This window comes from Argiope bruennichi, chromosome 1 (genome assembly GCF_947563725.1).
Source record: "Argiope bruennichi chromosome 1, qqArgBrue1.1, whole genome shotgun sequence".
NCBI classification, from domain to species: domain Eukaryota; kingdom Metazoa; phylum Arthropoda; class Arachnida; order Araneae; family Araneidae; genus Argiope; species Argiope bruennichi.
The window spans coordinates 126,693,805-126,711,899 of record NC_079151.1 but is presented as its reverse complement, the minus strand read 5'-3'; the positions used below and the strand labels follow the sequence as shown (position 1 = coordinate 126,711,899).

At 32.3% G+C, this 18,095-nt stretch overlaps 1 protein-coding gene across 1 annotated transcript in view; it reads right to left on the bottom strand.

The window, feature by feature from the left end:
• The window catches only part of LOC129980284 (uncharacterized protein CG3556-like), a 31,388-nt gene extending 13,666 nt beyond the window's left edge, over positions 1–17,722 (bottom strand). Inside the window, exons 1-4 of the mRNA XM_056090786.1 lie at positions 17,589–17,722; positions 7,546–7,700; positions 6,472–6,646; positions 930–1,049 (exon numbers count right to left, since the gene is read on the bottom strand). Coding sequence (XP_055946761.1) covers positions 930–1,049; positions 6,472–6,646; positions 7,546–7,700; positions 17,589–17,643 — 505 coding nt within the window. The 5' untranslated portion in view covers positions 17,644–17,722. The remainder of the gene's footprint in view (positions 1–929; positions 1,050–6,471; positions 6,647–7,545; positions 7,701–17,588) is intronic.
• Between the last annotated feature and the right edge of the window lie 373 nt (positions 17,723–18,095).

The following is an 18,095-nucleotide window of genomic DNA, read 5'->3' as shown; positions in this document are numbered from 1 at the left end:
CGAATTTGGCGACTTTGGTGCCAAAATAGATTATACCCAAAACATGGAGAATTTTCCCGACCCGTCCAGTAGGAACCGAGATACGCCTCGAACGTTCCTGATTGGTTGAGAGGCTTCTAGCCCCGCCTCCTGAGACCTATAAAAGGAAGCAGCCGCAGCTGCCGGGCAGTCGTGAACCAGAGTAGTCGGAATCGAAGGTAAAGAACTGGCCTTCCAGAGGTAAGCGGAGCAGCGACGGAGTGAAGCTAGTGCTGAGCTAGGCTGTGTGCTACTGTCTGCAGTGGAGTCTGTTGTATGATGCTGTTGTATGCTGCACGTCTCGGCCTAAGATAATCGTCTTCTGTGCTGTATATAGTTGTCGTCTTTGTGCTGTCCTGTGTGTCTTCTTGTAAATAAACGTCGTTGTTTTATTTTCTACTGCCGCCTGGTGATTGAGCGTTTTTCACACCATATAACTCCCACTATAAAAACGAACCCCGGAAATTTCGTAACAATATAATAATTGAAAGGGGAATACCCTGTGTTTTTTATTTAATTCAAATCTTGCGTCAACATGTTGTTCTATCGTGTAGCACTCCATTTTTACTAACCCTAAACTTTCAAACCCTTTACACTTTTGTGAAATGGATTTTTTTAATAAGATTGCCAACTCTTTATTGTCGGAATGGTACAAATTCAAATCTTAATTAATTTTGGGACTCCCTTTATAAAAAAACCTAAGTTGAAAGTAAAAGTCCAAGTGGTTGTTTGAATTTTGATTTAAAAGGATAAAGGCTTCAAGAAAGCTGGTGAGAAAGAAATTTACACAAACAACTACCAGGGACGATTATTTATTCTAAATAGATAGCCCTATGTTTCTTATAATATGTTTAAGCCATCGGTTATCTAATTTCTAATTTATGTAATTTAAAAGAAGGATTCTGACATACCACATCCCTTTTCATCGATTCCATCGGGGCACTGAACTGTTCCATCACATACTTGAGAACGAGGAATGCACATGACATCACTGCATTTGAAGATATTATCTTGAGAGCAAAGCGTATTTTCTGAAAACAATCCATCTTATAAGCACACAGAAAGTTATATCGGTTAATAAAAATTTCATACTTTAGAATGTTAAACTTCCCAACTTAACACTTTTTTTTTATCTAACAGATTTCTGTATAATTTAAAAATACTGTATGAAATAAAATGCATAATTTGAAATATAATTCAACGCCGTTGTATACGTCCCTTACATTTATAAAACTATTTTCCAGAACCTCCAGATTCATTAACAATAATTCTATTGATACCATACTATAATGGTGAAAAAAACACAAAGCATGGCTATGCGCCGATTTTTCCTTTCTAAAGTTTCCAAATTTTCTCCTTCAATTTTTGTTTCTCCGTTTCATTCACGGAAGCAGAGTTTTTCCTTCACTTGAAGAATCAACAGAAAATAAATTGTCTGGTGTTAATTTGATGATGCAGATGAAAGTAATGAAGATATTCCACTTTCTTTTAAAATTCCTAATGCCTGTATTCCTCCATCGAAATTATTTTGTTTGTTGAAAAAATAAAGACTCATAATGAGTTAAATTCCATTCATAATGCTTCAAATAATGCTAAAACATAATGATTAATGTTTTTTAATTAAATGTCTGCTTGTGTAGCATAAATCATATGAAATATGAAATGACAAAATATGAAATGCAATCGATAAAGAAGATTCATAATTTCAGCTAAGGAAAGGTTGCTCGAGTCGCATTCCTTATGAAAAATCATGAATTGATCGGAAATATACAATGTAAAAAAGAAACAGCTTTTTTTATTATCAAACTTTTAGTAAAAACGCGTTCTTGCCACTTTCAAAATAAAAAAAAAATCCCCCTAAAAATGCTTACATATCTGATTAAAATCATTAATCTATACTTATATATAAAGCATGTGTGTGTGTGTGTGTGTGTGTTGACGCTCTACAGAAAAGACCATTTGACCTACAGCTACCAAATTTGGTACATGTATACCTTAGAGGTCGGGAATGTGCACCTGGGGTCCCATTTTTTGAATTTTTAATTAAATTTTAATTATTAATTAAAAACTAACTTTTCCTCTAAAAACTCTTTTCATTTTCCCCAACGCCAAACGAGTAAGGCTTCAGTTTTTTTCCCCCAACAGTAATGAAGCTAGGCTTAAGATTTTTCGGCTGATTATTTCAAACGATTCTGTTTATTTTCTTAATGTTTGATGTATTTAAAATTAAACATTGTTAATGAATCGATCTTTCAGATTCATTCTGAAGTACTTTTGAATTAAAATAAAACAGAATAAAGGAAATTAAAAATTTCTAATCTGCATAGCGTTACCCCAACTGGCGTAGAAAAACGCATGCATTTGCGTTACCGTAACTGGCGTTGAAAATTCACGCATGCGCATTGTGTTCTGATTGTTGACATGACAACCATTATCAAAGGATGATTTAAATTATTTTTATATTAGTTGCATGATTTTGTAATTAAAGTGTATTTATGTTAGTTATATATTTTTTGTATATGCTTATAGCTTTAAGTCCATCGTTTTTAAGTAGTTTTTCAACCTGTTTTCAACCGATTATTTTAAACGATTCGTTTTATTTTCTTAGTGTTTGATGCATTTAAAATTAAACATTGTTAATTAATCGATTTGGTCATGATGAATCTGAGAAAATTTTGTTGACAAATTCTTGAAATATTACATAAATTAATAAAGATATTCTTTAGTGCCCATAAAGTTTAAACGCTCAGTAACTGTTTTCAGTAATCATATTACAAAAAAAAAATGCTTTGTTTCAGTAAAAAATATCATTATATTAATTGTAGATTAATCCTTTCCACTTTAATTTAAAGTATAAATTCTACGGGAGCTAACATAAAATTAGACAGATACATATTACGTTACGACTGAAGGCGTTTATAATATTTTGAGTGAATTATATGACTATCAAAATTTGAAGTTTTAAAATATTTTGATGAAAAATCTATTAAAGTAGGAATTGCATAAAATATTTAATTATTAAAATTTTAACGAACATTAAGATTGGCGAATCGGCTGGTCTCCAAAGACGGCTAGTTCATAAATAAAAAAAAATGTGATTATGGGGAATTGCATTGGAAGTCGTATCACGTATTGTTTAAATCATACCAAAGAATAAACTGAACCTAAACTATCCGAACTTTATACCATTTCTTCATTTATTTCACTGTGCACACCTGATATAGAAATATTTTCGTCTCTTTGTCATGCTAGCACATTAGTCATGCACCCGTGTCTTATGGTTTAGGCTCTGAATTGTATTTTCTTCATGATTTTCAGCTCAACGGCAACAACAAAAAAACAATCGCCCTTATTTAATTCAGCTTTCGTTTTTGTAATTTCTAGCTTCCTTTTAACTATCCCTTGAGGTTTGGTTTTCGTTTCGAGCTCAGCGTATTGGTGTGAAGATATTGCCACTATAGATGAACATACAGCTTTGCGAAAACGTGAACTAACATCTATCAATGTGGAATGTGATAAAAGCGTTTAAGAGCTCTCTTATTCCACTGAATGTTGAACTTGATGCGACAGACTCTCAGGTAGAAGTACCGATCAGAGATATATGAGTAGAGATAATCCCTGGGTAAATTGAATCGATTGACGAGCTTTTATCAATTGGTAATGTCTCAGCTTAAAAAAATAATTCTCTATATAATGAAATTTGGAATTGAAACGGAAAGCTCTTCATCCTGAAATATGTGTCGGCTGCAGGTCTGTAAATCTGTAGATCCGACATCGCTTCAATCAACATACATATGAACGGTTTTGGGTTATACAATGCCCAGTAATTCCGAAACGGTAGTTTGTATAACCATATTATCCGGATTTCTTCAAAACCAAGCAGATAATTCTTCATTGTAGTAAATTATGAAAGATTAAAAAAAAAAAAAAAAAGATCTAGCCAAAGACTGAAGATGGAGAATTATATAAGAATTATTCCTACATCGTACCAGGTACTAATCTAATGTTGGTACAATTTAAAAGGCTACAACATCCATATTTGAGCTATTCCTGGATATCTATATTTCTAACGAAGCAATCTAGGAATAGTTCATAAAGGATCAAATAACTTTTTAATTAGTTCAGAGTGAATACCTGCAAAAAAGGTATGCACCAGCAAATAATCTACTAATTACAAATCTATAGTATGAATATGAAAATTGAAGAAAAAGCAGCAAAAACTTATTTTTGAATGGCGTTTATAGAAAGTGGTCTTTTTTTTCTGATGGTCAGTTGAAAACAGTGTAACTGATTCATTGGAATATCATATTGTCTCAAAAGGCACTGTTTCAGAAATTTTATTTAAAATATTGATAATTTAAAAGATTTAGATAGTGATATTAGAGATGATCAACTACCCGCCCCCTCCTTTAATGTATTTTGACATTGTATGTTTAATATAAATAATATTTATATACATCTGAAGCAGTGTGTACATAATATTCACTGATTATAGTACTAATTTTATGTATATACATCCATCCTCCCCTCCATACCCCCCCACACAAAAAAATGATAAGTTGTTTTTAATTCCCAAAACACTTCCAGTGAAGAATTTATGGCAAATATCAGTTTTGTGTATAAAGAGAAACCAAAAATATGGAAAGATGAACAAAATAATCTAATAAGCCTTTCTCGTATTATCAAAATAATATTCTATTTGTAATAATGGAAGATATATCATTTTATTGACGTACACTACAACTTCAATGCAAGTAACTATGCCTTTAATTATTAGGAAAATGAAATAAGAAACATGTGTAGTGTTATGAAAAATTCAAACTCCAAATCCGAAATTTAACATTTTAGGTGCAGTGGGTGTAACGGTGAAATAGTCCAACAGGTTCAATAAAAAAAGTACTACGCTTTATTCTACAAGAAAATATTGTTACGAATCTGTGATGCGGCTTCCCAGCATAGTTGGTTCCATAGGAGGTCCCAGAGCTTGGCGACAAACTTGGCAACCATTTGGCGACTTGGCGACGAATTTATCGCCAAAATAAATTATACCCAAAACATCGAGAATTTTCCCGATTCGTCCAGTAGGAGCCGAGATACGCCTCGAACGTTCCTGATTGGTTGAGAGGCTTCGAGCCCCGCCTCCTGAGACCTATAAAAGGAAGCAGCCGCAACTGCCGCATCGTCGTGAACCAGGAGTAGTCGGATGCGACGGTGAAGAACTGGTCTTCCAGGGATTAGCAGAGCAGCGACGGAGTCAAGCTAGTGCTGAACTAAGCTGTGTGCTACTGTCTGCAGTAGAGTCTTGTATGCTGCACGTCTCGGCTGAAGATAATCGTCTTCTATGCTGTATATAGTTGTCGTTCTTATGCTGTCCTGTGTGTCTTTGTGTAAATAAACGTCGTTGTTTTATTTTCTACTGCTGATTGAGCGTTCTCCACGCCATATAACTCCCACTATCCAAACGAACCCCTGGAAATTTCGTAATAATATGAACAGACAAAAACGCAATCGGAACGTGCACTAGAACAGAATTTACAATAATCAGCAAGGCATTCGCAGTATATCGGTTGTAAAAAACCTTAACAGTACAAAGCGCTCGGACAGAGCATAAAAAACAAATTTAGCACGATTATTCAAGTCTCTCAAACGTTTGCTATTCTTCACTGTCTACTGATTTCAGCTGAACTCGATTTCTAATTGTCTTCAAACATAATACGTGACTCAGTGCTGACTGACTACTCTGTATACAACTTGTCGGCAAATTCAATACTCTCCCGGTGCGATACTTGACTGACTGACTGCTGCTGCGTTACTCGTTGGACTCAAGCACTTTCTTCGTCTTTTTATCGTTTCTATGACAAGCATCAGAAGGTTCTAGAAAGATCATCTTATCCAAATGGATGTATCACCAAAATTCTGATATCCTTCATTTTGTAATCAAGATTTTCATCAAGGCTGGAGTTATAAATCCGTATCGATCCAAACCAAAGTAACATTACAGATTCATATTCATTATATTCCTAACTAAATTTCCACATACATAATATATGGTCTTTTAAAAGTTTAAATTATTGAAAGCAAAAGTAAACTATCGCAAAATTAAAACAATTAATGGAAAACCATGAATGAAAAGCGGACACATCTGTTTACATTAATTTTAAAACAAGAATTATTAAAATTGAGATAGGTTATGATAACCAAGAAGAAAAACAAATAGGAACTTTCAAATTGCAATAATTTTACATTTAAACATGATTTATATCGTGTCAAAGTGCCTTACTAAGAATGGTTTCCTCTTTTGTTTGTTCGGAAACTGTTGTTAAAAATGTACCATTCTAAATATCAAAGCAAAATTACATTACGCTCATACATATTTCTAGTTGAAATTCCAAAGAAACAATAACAGTGCAGAGATATGTTTCTCGAACAGTGCAGATTAAGTTAAAAACTTACCGCTTTCATACTTAATTGAGAAACCGCTACTTGTAATGTCATAGAAATTTGTTATTGTGTGCTCCACTATGAAGTCACTATGCAAAACTATGGGTTTCCAAGAATTATCAGGGCAGAATAGATATTTTATGTCTTCATTGACTGGATAAACTTCCACTTTAGTATACTCACAAGTCTAAGGAAAAGTAAAAAAATATTTTATCACGTTGAAACTTTATAAAATTCAGGATTGTACAAATACTCCTACAAATTTAAAATTACTCCATTAAAAGTTTTATTTAACGTAGGAGCAAGATAATTATTCAAGGTAGAAAATGTGATATAATTCAGTTAATATAATTAAAGTATCTAGGTCAAATAGTGATTTTGAATCCATCTTTATTAGAGGGTATTAGAGCAAATCCATCTTTATTAGAGGGTACGTGAGAACGTTTTGGGAGATCACTGCCACTGGTTTCATGGTACATACACTTTTAATTTTAACTCACAATAATTAGTAGCACATTGAATAAATAAACTGAATTGAATAAATAATTTTTTTCAGTTGTATCATTTAACAAGGCGAGATTTAAAAAACAAAAACAAATCCATTCCATATTCATAGTTTAAAATTCATCCATCAATAATTAATCACAACAATTAATAAATTCAATTCTATATTCATCAATAACCTAGAGAACAGATAAGTAGCCAAAGGCGACTGGTTGTTTGGAAAGTGGCATGAATTAATAATATCTTGAAGAAATTGTTGTATAAGGGTAAAATATAATTAAATATTTTTTGTGAAATATATCATCGCCCGAAGAAATAGAAAGCCCCTAGTGGTTAATATTGGCAAAAGATTTATATGATCATTGTTTAATTTCAGAAATATTGATGAATTTTCCTTATAATAAATCAGACAGTTGTGAAAAGTGTTATTTCGACACATTCCATATTCTACAAAGAGGAAAACTGTGAAACCACGCAGATTGACCGAGTCTGGATTCATGTTATGTCTTCGTTATAATTTAAATCGTTATTAGAATTAAAGCAAGGAATTGTTATCGGTCACCTAAAAGTTAATGTACTTACGGCACTAGGATTAAATGATTCCATAATGACACGTGTGATGCTATTCAGGGGTACCCTAAAACGCCAACACTTTGAATAGTAATGACCCTCTTTTTCGTTTGCAATTGTTCCAGAAGTCCCAGTTACCAGAGTGCATCGATCTCCGGTTATCATACCTATAAGAGAGAGTATGAATTAATAAGCTTAAAATGATTGGGCACCATATTTGAATCTTTTAAATAATTTTCCTAAATATTTTACTAAAAATGTCATTAAAAATACAGAGGTACGACTATTTTTATTTGAAACAACAATGGAGGAAATATTCCAGAATGAATATTGTAATGTCCTGATCTAGACTGATCAAATAACGAAGCAGAATTTCCAGACAATTCTTTATTTTACAGCCCTATATATACAAAGAACAACTTGTTCCAATCTTGGTTAAATAAATAGTTATTTACACCAGTAGTAGGAGATACAAAAGTCAAAATCGAAGGTTTTTATTGAAAATCAGTTCTCCATCATGTCAACACGACCACTCCAGGGGTAATTTCTCAGACTCCCAACTCGTGGGCGTATTCAAACCGTCTCATGCCATTCGTTTCTTCTCTCCCCTAACAAAAAATCTCCGCGCTTTATTTCGGCGACAATCTCCACCTCTTAATTTACATTGGTCATTTGAGCTCTCCTTCGGCCAATCGGGGTTCAGCCATATGCTCTCTCAGCGGCACCAGTGGGTCGTGGGAAGGTAATTTCACAAAGAGAAACATCTAGCATCCAGATGTTTGGACACCCCTTTCTCTTTGAAGGTACTATCAATACCTCTTGGACGAGGAATTCCACATGTGGTCTTTCACTGTAGTCGCTAATGAACAGATGCGAGACCACCCAGATGAAAAGATCCACCATCTGGCTATCTCGAGGAGTTTAGTAAGTAACAGCGACGACACAGCTGGCTGTAAATGTCTTATCAGTACTGGGAAACGGGGAATGTTATAATATTAATAATAAATAAATTTTAAATAATTTGAGAATAATTAATATTTGCTGATAATAAAATAGCTAATTATTGAATTTGTGTAAATATAATTCTGGAATGAAGAAAATCGAGCATTTCAGATACATCGTCGAACCTTTTATATCGGCAAAATTTTTAAAACAGCACTGGTTAATGGACTTGAAAAATATTATTAGATAGAGGTCGTCTGGAGAGAAGTCATCATATTTCGAAAAATTTTATCTAATCAAAAGAAAAAACGATTTTTTTTTTTGTCGTGTGACTATTTTAAGCCAAGTTTTTGCACAATAGCTTCTGAGGTAAAGACTCCTGAGCACCCGAGGGCAGAAGTCTGATTTCTAGCTCATATGAAGAAGAAACACGCCCACACTAGCTTGCAAAATCCCTTTTCACAGGGGGCTCATTCACGCACCTCACAGATAGAACACAGGGTAGCGAACAACCATGCTCGAACCAGGACTCGCACCCGGGACGCCTAGATCACGGAGAAGACGCAATACCCCTTGGCCAGGACGCTGGCGGAGAAAAAAAAGATGTAAGAGATATCAAGAAATGGGGGTCAAATGGAAAGTTTAAACCATCGTAAAAATAAGTTTAACCATAACCAGATGAGTAATCACTGTGATTTACTTTTAATAATTTATGACCCTGTCTTTTAAAACTATTATTATAAAAATGCAGTTTTTACATTATTTTAAAACTCAAAAAAATTACCTTTTTTAAGATATCAATTTCATTTCTTTACAATTGTTTTTATGTTTTTAATAAAATTTTAAAATGTAAAAAAATAGTCTGTAACTATAAATTGTTAAATTGAAGTTAAATTTTACTAATTTACGCTACCTGCAAAGCATGTGTCTTAAGTATTAATGTACTCTTGAAAAAATGAATCAACTTTTATTATTTAAAGTTTCTTGTTTTGTTGATAACAATTGCCACTTTTCTTGCAATTTAATTTAGCACACATTCATAGAAATTTTTAGTACTTAGAAGGAAAAAAAGTGTATTTATCGCATCTTTACCATTACGATTTTATTCATTCAGTGAGTTTTGTTCTAACATCAATAAAAACAATTTAACGGTTTGCAATCCAGGCTTCATGGAAGATATAGCATCACTTCTCAACTTCACACGAACAATTTTCCACGATTTTTTAAAGAGATATACGATTATCCATTACCATGAAGAAACACGATTCCTAAGCATTTTGTCGTAGTTCAGGATATTTTTTTTTGGTTTATCTAGCTTCATTAGTGTATAATATTTTATGCTTTTCGAGAGTCAGTCAAAAAGTTAGTAGCATTTCTTGAGAAATCAAAACATGATAGAAAATTTTCAATAACTTTATTTGTATCATAACGTTTCATTCAAAATCTACTTTTAAACTTAATGACCTCTGTTATTTAAGCATTTATCGAGGCGCGGTACAAGTTTTTCGATGCCTTCTGTAGAGGAATCTCTTTCGATGCCCGATAACCATTCTTGGATTGCAGCTTTCCTCTCATCATCGGAATGGTATTGTCGTTTTGAAAGTTCTTCTTTCATGAGACCAAAAACATGGAAGTCTTAAGGTGAAAGTTCTAGGCTATAAGGAAGGCTTCTAGCAAAGTTCTAGGCCATCACTTCCTTATAGCCTACTACTAGCCATTACCCGCGACTTCGTTCGCGTGGAAATTTTGATGTGTGTGTATGAGAACTGACGGTTTTATCAAAATGTAAAATGTTATCAAACCGTATCATTATAGCGTTGTTGAAAGCAAAGTCTCATATATTGTTACAAACCTGTAATTTTGCTTCCCAGTACGACTAGTGTCATCGTAAGAAAGACAGGATGTACGATCTGTACTGTGCGTGCTGAGCGTCAATGAACTCAGAGCTTGGCGACTAACTTGGCGATGAATTTGGTGACTTTGGCGACAAAATGGATCATACTGGAAAGTTCGAGAAGTTTCAAGATCCATCCAGTAGGAACCGAGATACACCCAGAGACGTCCTGATTGGTCCGAAGATTCTTGCCCCACCTCCCGGAACTATAAAAGACGGGCACTCTGAAGCGGCGAGGAAGAAGAGAGTGGTGTAAGTGAAGTCGTGTGAGAAGTAGCGAGTCGGCAGCTAAAGCGAGAAGCTCAGCTGTTGGAGAGACGGTAGAGAGAAGCTCCCAGGAACCCCTCTCCTGCTGGATTCTGTCTATCCGCTTCGTGTGCTGCTGTCTACTGAAGTGTGCTACTGTGTTCGTCTCTGCTGTATATAGTTGTCTTCTGTGTACTCGTTGTCTTTGTGCTGTTCTGTCTTCATGTAAATAAACGTCGTTGTTTTTTTCTACTGACGCCTTCTGATTGAGAGTTCTCCACACCATATCACTTCCACTATCCAAACGAACCCGGAAATTTCGTAACAATATCATCAAGAAACTTGTAACTGATTGAGAAAGGTCTACGGGAAAATTTCAACATTTATTTTTATTCTAATGGCATAATATATACAACATTAAGCCCTGGGATTTGTTGATCGTCATTGTAAAAGCCAATTTTAAAGGAAATTGCAACCTCTTGAAACAAAATGGTAAGTTGTTTGAAGTAACAGGTATGCGGTTAATTAAAATACTGCCTCCTTTAGCAGCTAATGTAATAATGGTAGCTTTTATAATATTACTGCCAAATTCTCTGATACGAAGCCTTCCTCCAGCCTAAGCACGATATCTTCTTACAAAGTGTCCTTGTATGTATCCCACAACTGGAGTAGGTTTTACAGTCCGCAAGTGTTCACTAAAATTACAAACAGGTCTTCTAGCTACTTTCATAGCCGGAACTTAATTACTCCTCTTCGAAAGATTAGATTTGCGTTTTCTGGGCATTTCGAAAAAGTATCAAATAATAACAAATAAAAAAAAATTAAAACTAACCTAAAAAACGATGTACTTAAACTATAAATAAATTTATTAAAAATATACAGTACACTCCCGATTATCCGCGGAATTGGGTGGCGTGGCCGCCGCGGATAACAAAAATCGCGGATAATCCGAAAAAAAGCTAAAAACGGGTATAGAAAAAGAGAAAACAGTCATTCCAACTTTGAAAAATCTTTTTATGTACAATAAAACGTAAACAGCAGGAAATGTTTAACTAACGCTTAATATTTTAGTATATCACTCAAAACTAACCTAAAATGCATTTTGTTAATGAAAACAGAAAAGTGCTTTGTATTTACGAGAGGCGTCAAGGATACACAGAAAAATTAATACATATGTACTGTTTTAATACTGTAATGTATTATGTAATTACAAAAGCATACCTGTAAAACTGCACCTTTTTGAAAAAAACAGTGAAAAAAAAAACTTTGCGTGGTAGGCGCGGATAACCCGCCCGCGGATAATCGGGAGTCTACTGTATAATAAAACAAGATAGAAAATCAAGTCAAGTCTATTTTATTTATCAATCGAGTTTGAGATAGCTACAACAGTATAATACACATAATTTTTAAACTTTTAATTAAAATGAAAATACAATTGTCAACAATCAGAATACACCGCGCATGCGTGAACGCTAATTGGCGTAACGCAAATGCGTGAATTTTCTACTCCAGTTAGGGTAATGCAATGCAGATTAGAAATTTTTTATTTCCTTTATTCTGTTTTATTTTAATTTAAAAGTACTTCAGAATGAATCCGAAAGATCGATTAATTAACAATGTTTAATTTTAAATGCATCAAACACTAAGAAAATGAACAGAATCATTTGAAATAATAGATCGAAAATATCTTAAACCTTGCCTCTTCAGCGTGGGAAAGAAAAACAACTGAAGCCTTACTCATTTGGCGGTGGGGAAATAAAGACTTTTGGCGCGAAAGTAAGTTTTTAATTAATAAAAAATTAACCCCTCAATTAACCGGAACAAATAGTAGCCTATGTCCTATTCCGGACTATAATCTATCTCTGTGCTAAATTTCATCCAATTCCGTTCAGCCGTTCTGGCGTGATTGACTAACAAACATCCATCCATCCAAACCTTCACATTTATATAGTTGTATAGATGCTTGTAAGTTGACTAAGCTTGTCACTTCCTTCCCTCCTTTGCTTGTTTTGCTGTATGTAGTCTTGTATTGTCATAGGGGAATACAATGCCTTTCGAAAGTTTACCTGACTGCCGATTTTAAAGGGATAGTCACAATCGTTTTATATTTCACAATAAGAAAATGCATTTATTGTGACACACTTCGGCATGAATTTGTGTGCACCAAACTTTCTTTGCTGAAAAACAGCGCCATCATTCCTTTCCCTCAGATGGAAAGTTCGACCTTTTATTCAAGTCGGGGAAGTGCAATGTTTCCACTCGAGTGAGTTGCGTTTCGTTTCAGATCATAAATGGCAAATTCAAGTATCCTTTCTGGCTACAATTTTGTTCCAAAACTTATTTCCTTCCTTTTGATGTTGCAGAAACTCAAACGCACTTTCAAAACACTTTCTTTTACTGTTCAGTATCCTGAGACGACCCCGTTTTCGATAATTCTATCTCACGAAGCGGTGAGACACAAAAGGCTGAGCGAAATTTACTTGATTTTTAAATTTAAACATTTCCTCCTTTCATCTATCGTCTCACCCCTATTTTGTGGAATTGAACTTATTCTATCACATGCGCAAAAGCGCGGAGGGATTTAGAATCCGTTGGCAAACAATATGCTCTTCCATCAACAGACGTGACACTCATTGAGCACAAGCTTTATGAAATGTAAGCTGTACGACAGTAATTTTATGCAAACTTCAAATATCCAGTTCGTTTGAGGTGTCGTCTATTGTTATGCGTTTGTTTGCAAGAATGTATTCACTCACGTGAGCAGCGATTTCAGAATTTGGCGCAGTTGGTGGTCTTCCTTCGCGATTAATGTCATCAATACCTGTACGTCCATTCACAAACATGTTGCACCACTTTCCCGATTGTTCGACGTGACATAGCCGTTCCACCATACACTTCATGCTGATAAAGTTAAGTGCTGTTACACCTTTTTGCCCGTAACAAAAGAATCACTGGTGGCATTTCCAATTTGGACGCCACTTCCAACTATCGAAACATATTTATTACTGATTATCAGAAAAGCTAAAGTTGCCTCATGAAAACGCTACATCATAAGATAAAGATAAATGTCCGAAGTGTTGAAATACAGTTTCATCAAAATAGCCTTTGGCCGAAATTTTTTTCGAAATAGAGCAACTTAGTTTATGACTGACTTACGTATTTAAAAAATTAAAAATACAATATACTAATGTTATGGTAAACAATCTATTTGTAATAGACATTTATAAATTCATTTTTGGATGTCTCAAATACAAATATGGTCGAAAAAATTAAATATTTCAGTACTTTAATATAGAAACAGACTAGATTGATTTGATGAAGTTAAGAAAATGGCTTTAATTTTTCAAAGCGATAAAATTATTGCTACAAATTATGTTTAAAATTGGAAGAAGAATAGTAAAAAAAAGGTAGCGAATGTCATTGAAAATTTTAAATTTTAAAATAGATTAAAAGTAATTTTGTGAGATAATATTGTCGGAATAAAAAGTGAGCCCCCCCCCTGAACTTGCTTAGTTTTTAATTAATTGATATTTTAAGAAGTCAATGACCTTTGGAAAATTTTGAAACATTTTGAGAAGAAGAATGATATTCTACTTTTTTTTTTTTTTGGAAAATATTTACAAAAATACACCCAGTTTTGAGGAAAATTGGAGATTTCTTTAAGGATATATACTCACACACAGACAAAATCTAGACACAGACCTATGTATCTTTACTTGTAATAAAAATGGATATGTGCGTTGGCGTTCTATAAGTCAGAGCGTTTGGCTAAAAGTTACCAACCTTGGCGCATATATATTTTGGAGGATAGGGATGTGCACCTTGGAACGATTATTTTGAAATTTTTATTAGAATTTTAATTAATTAATAAGTAAACGTGAATTTCTCTACAATAACTACCGAAGATACTACAGCAAAGATCAATTTTTACATAATTTTAAGATTTAAAAAGTTACCTTTTCAAATAAATCAATTTTTTTTGCTGTATGAACATTTTTTTCTAAATTTAATGTATTTTTAAAAATTTTTTAAACATATTTCCCAACAAGAATCGTAAGGATTCTGAAAACATATTAAAAGTATCACGGATAAAGAACAAAATTGTGTCATTTACAAATACAAAATACATTCATTTACAATACAAAAATGTGCGAATGATATTAAATGTATCATTAATTTTTACATCATTTTAAAATTCACAAAGTTACCTTTTCAATGATATCAATTTTCTTTTTGCTGTATGAACATTTTTTTTTCTGAATTTAATGTATTTTTAAAAATTTTTTAAGCATATTTCCCAACAAGAATCGTAAGGATTTGAAAACATATTAAAAGTATCACGGATAAAGAAAAAAATTGCGTCATTTACAAATACAAAATACTTTCATTTACAATACAAAAATGTTTGAATGATATTAAATATATCATTTAAAAATATAAAGAAAAGAACTAAGGGTTTTGGAAGAACATTAAAGTTTTTGATAAAAATTACTAATATATTTTTGTTTTTGCCTTACAATACGATTTATTATTCTATTCTTAACACAAATCATTATTGAAAAAGAAGATTTCTGGAAAAAGCTTATTCTGGGAAGAATCTGTAAAAGGTTTAAATCTATTTTTAAAATACTATTACTTGAAGAAAAATACAACATGTCACATTATGTTTTTAGGTTAGAAATTAGTTTGCATTTTTAAAATGTATCCATTAAAATGTAACTTCAGCGGAAAAGACATAAAAAAAATGAGAAAAATGCATAACGTAATGAATAGAATAGTGTAAGGCTTCTAAGTATCAGTCATGTATATCAAAATTTGAAGATTAAGAATATATTACTGAAGAAACCATTAAGACAAAGTTACATAAAATAATTAATTAAAAGTTTTAGCAACTATTAATTCCCCGCGAACCAGTTGATCACCAAAGACGTCTATTTTTACTTATAATAAAGATGAATTATGATAAAGATTAATTCTCACTGCAAACTAACCATAGGGAAATGCAAATTTAGCAAGTAATTGTAAGAAACAAAATGAATATGAAACATGATATTTTCTCAAAAGGTAAATGCAAAAAAGTTTCTGAGAATCTTAATATCTGCATTATTGTCCATAATTAGAGTTACTTAAGGCAAACATGATTTAATATACATTGTATATCCCCTTTAATCGGGTTCTCAATAGCTAATTTCTGAACCCTGATTAACATATAATCTAATAAGAAAAGTAATTTAAATAAAAGTAAATGTGTTGTATCTAGTTTGAGTCAATAAACTTGATAAAGAATAACGAATTTTATATTTTTAATATCTGGATATCTGCCTAGCTTTGCTCGGAAAATGTTTTTTTTTTGTGTGTGTGTGTAAAATCGTCTTTTCTTGGTCAATTTTTTAAATCGTCTTTTCTTGGTCAATTTTTTAAATCGTCTTTTTTTTGGTCAAAATATTTAGATACGAATCGCATACTATTTACATATGAATATTTTTCAATCTTACCTACATATGAACTGGTCATTTAAATTTTAAAAAAAACAAAGCGAGGACTTAGTTTATTTGAAACAATCTGCTATTTTAGTTTTCATTTTACAGTTTATTCAATTACTTATAATATTGAACTTGCACTCAGTGTTTACCATGAAGAAATCGGATTCGAGATGGCACCATATGACAGCATGAGAGCTGATAGTAAAAGGTTATAATAGTTAGTGGATTCGCAACACAGATGTCCTTCATGCTGTTCTGACCACCATATTACACTACCCACATTTCTGAAGTGGAAGTACATTTATTCTAAAAGAAGTTATAAATTTTTTCGTGTAAAATCGTGTTTTTTCAAGAAAGAAACCTATACAGACAAACTTAAAAAATGAAAACTTCATCTAAATATAAAATTTGATCTAAATCGTTAGAGCCGTTTCCGAGATACATGAAATAAATAAATTCATATATATACAAGAATTGCTCGTTTACAGTTAAAAGATACAGATCTTCTGCCATGTGAGTCATATTTAGGAAATATTATTGAGACACTGATATTTTAATTAAAAAGAAAAGTTCACTTTATTCTGACTAATAATTATGGTACTATGAACATCTGAATATTACTTTTTATAAAAACGCGCGATTTTTAGACCACCATTAACAATCTCAAAAAGACATATATCAGCGTCCAGAGCTTCTCCAAGGCTGAAATTATGGAATTGTTCATTTCCTAAAATAGTGACATTAAAAACTTAATAACTCGGTCAGATTCGATAGCAGAAGATCGAACCATTTTTTTAAATTTAAAATTTCGACTATCAAGAATATTCCTTTGGATGCAATTCCTTTTGACCAAAGGCTGTATAAAATTTAAACTCCTAAAATTTTTACAGAAATATATTTATTAATTGAAAAAAGCAAACAAAATATTATCATTTGCAGAATTTAAATCCTTTTGATAGTATAACTAAAAACTAAATTTTATGATGAATCAGAGAAATTTTTATGGAATAAATCCTTGAGATATTGCATAAATTATAAAAAAATATTGTATTGCACCTAAGATGCAAAAGATGAATGATTCTGCTTTCTGTATTCATATATATAAAAAAACATATCTGGTTTCAGGAAAAAGTATTTGATTTAACTGAAGTTTAAACTCTTAAATTTAAATTCCAAAGAATTAAATTTCTTTCAGAAAATTAGGGGCATACATAGTACAATGAACAGAATGGCGTTAGGATTCCATAATAGTATAAGTTATATGATTATCAAAATTTAGAGCTTAAAAATATTTTCCTAAAGAAGCTATGAAGATATAAATTAATATAAAATACTGTATTGTACATTTTAGAGAAAATTGAGTTTGATGAAAAAGCTGTTCGCGAAAGGCGGTTAGTATTTACATATGTAATTAAATGATTCATAATGTTTATAGATAATTTTTTTCATTAATTATTCCCAAGGGAAGGAAATAGTTCAGGGTTACTTACATATTTTGCACACAAATACTAACAAAAGGAAGATAAAATAGGAAGCCTTCAGCATTTTTTCGCAACTACTTTCACTTTCTGCTTTTTAACTCGAATCTAACTTGGTTAAGACTTCTGAGGCACTAAAAAGTAACTCCATAAGATCATGACCTCAAGATTAGAAGTTTGTCTGAAAATAAATACTTAAAAATTGCCATCACAAGCAATTCACTAATGAATCATTAAAAAAAATATTATATAAAACTCCACTTAGGTTTTTCCAATTTAGTTACTTTACACACGATATCAGCTAGGAATCTGATTTAATTAATTGCGAAGAGAATTTTTCAATTAATTTACTTGCAAGTGATTTATGAATGGTCATACTATCTAACGACATTATTATTTTACTTGAAGGAAAGGTCAAACTCAGCAAAATTTAAGAGGCTAGTTGCAACACATTAAATTTTAAAATCAATAAAATAATATTTAAAGTAGATTGATCTAAAGATAATTCGAGCAGAAACA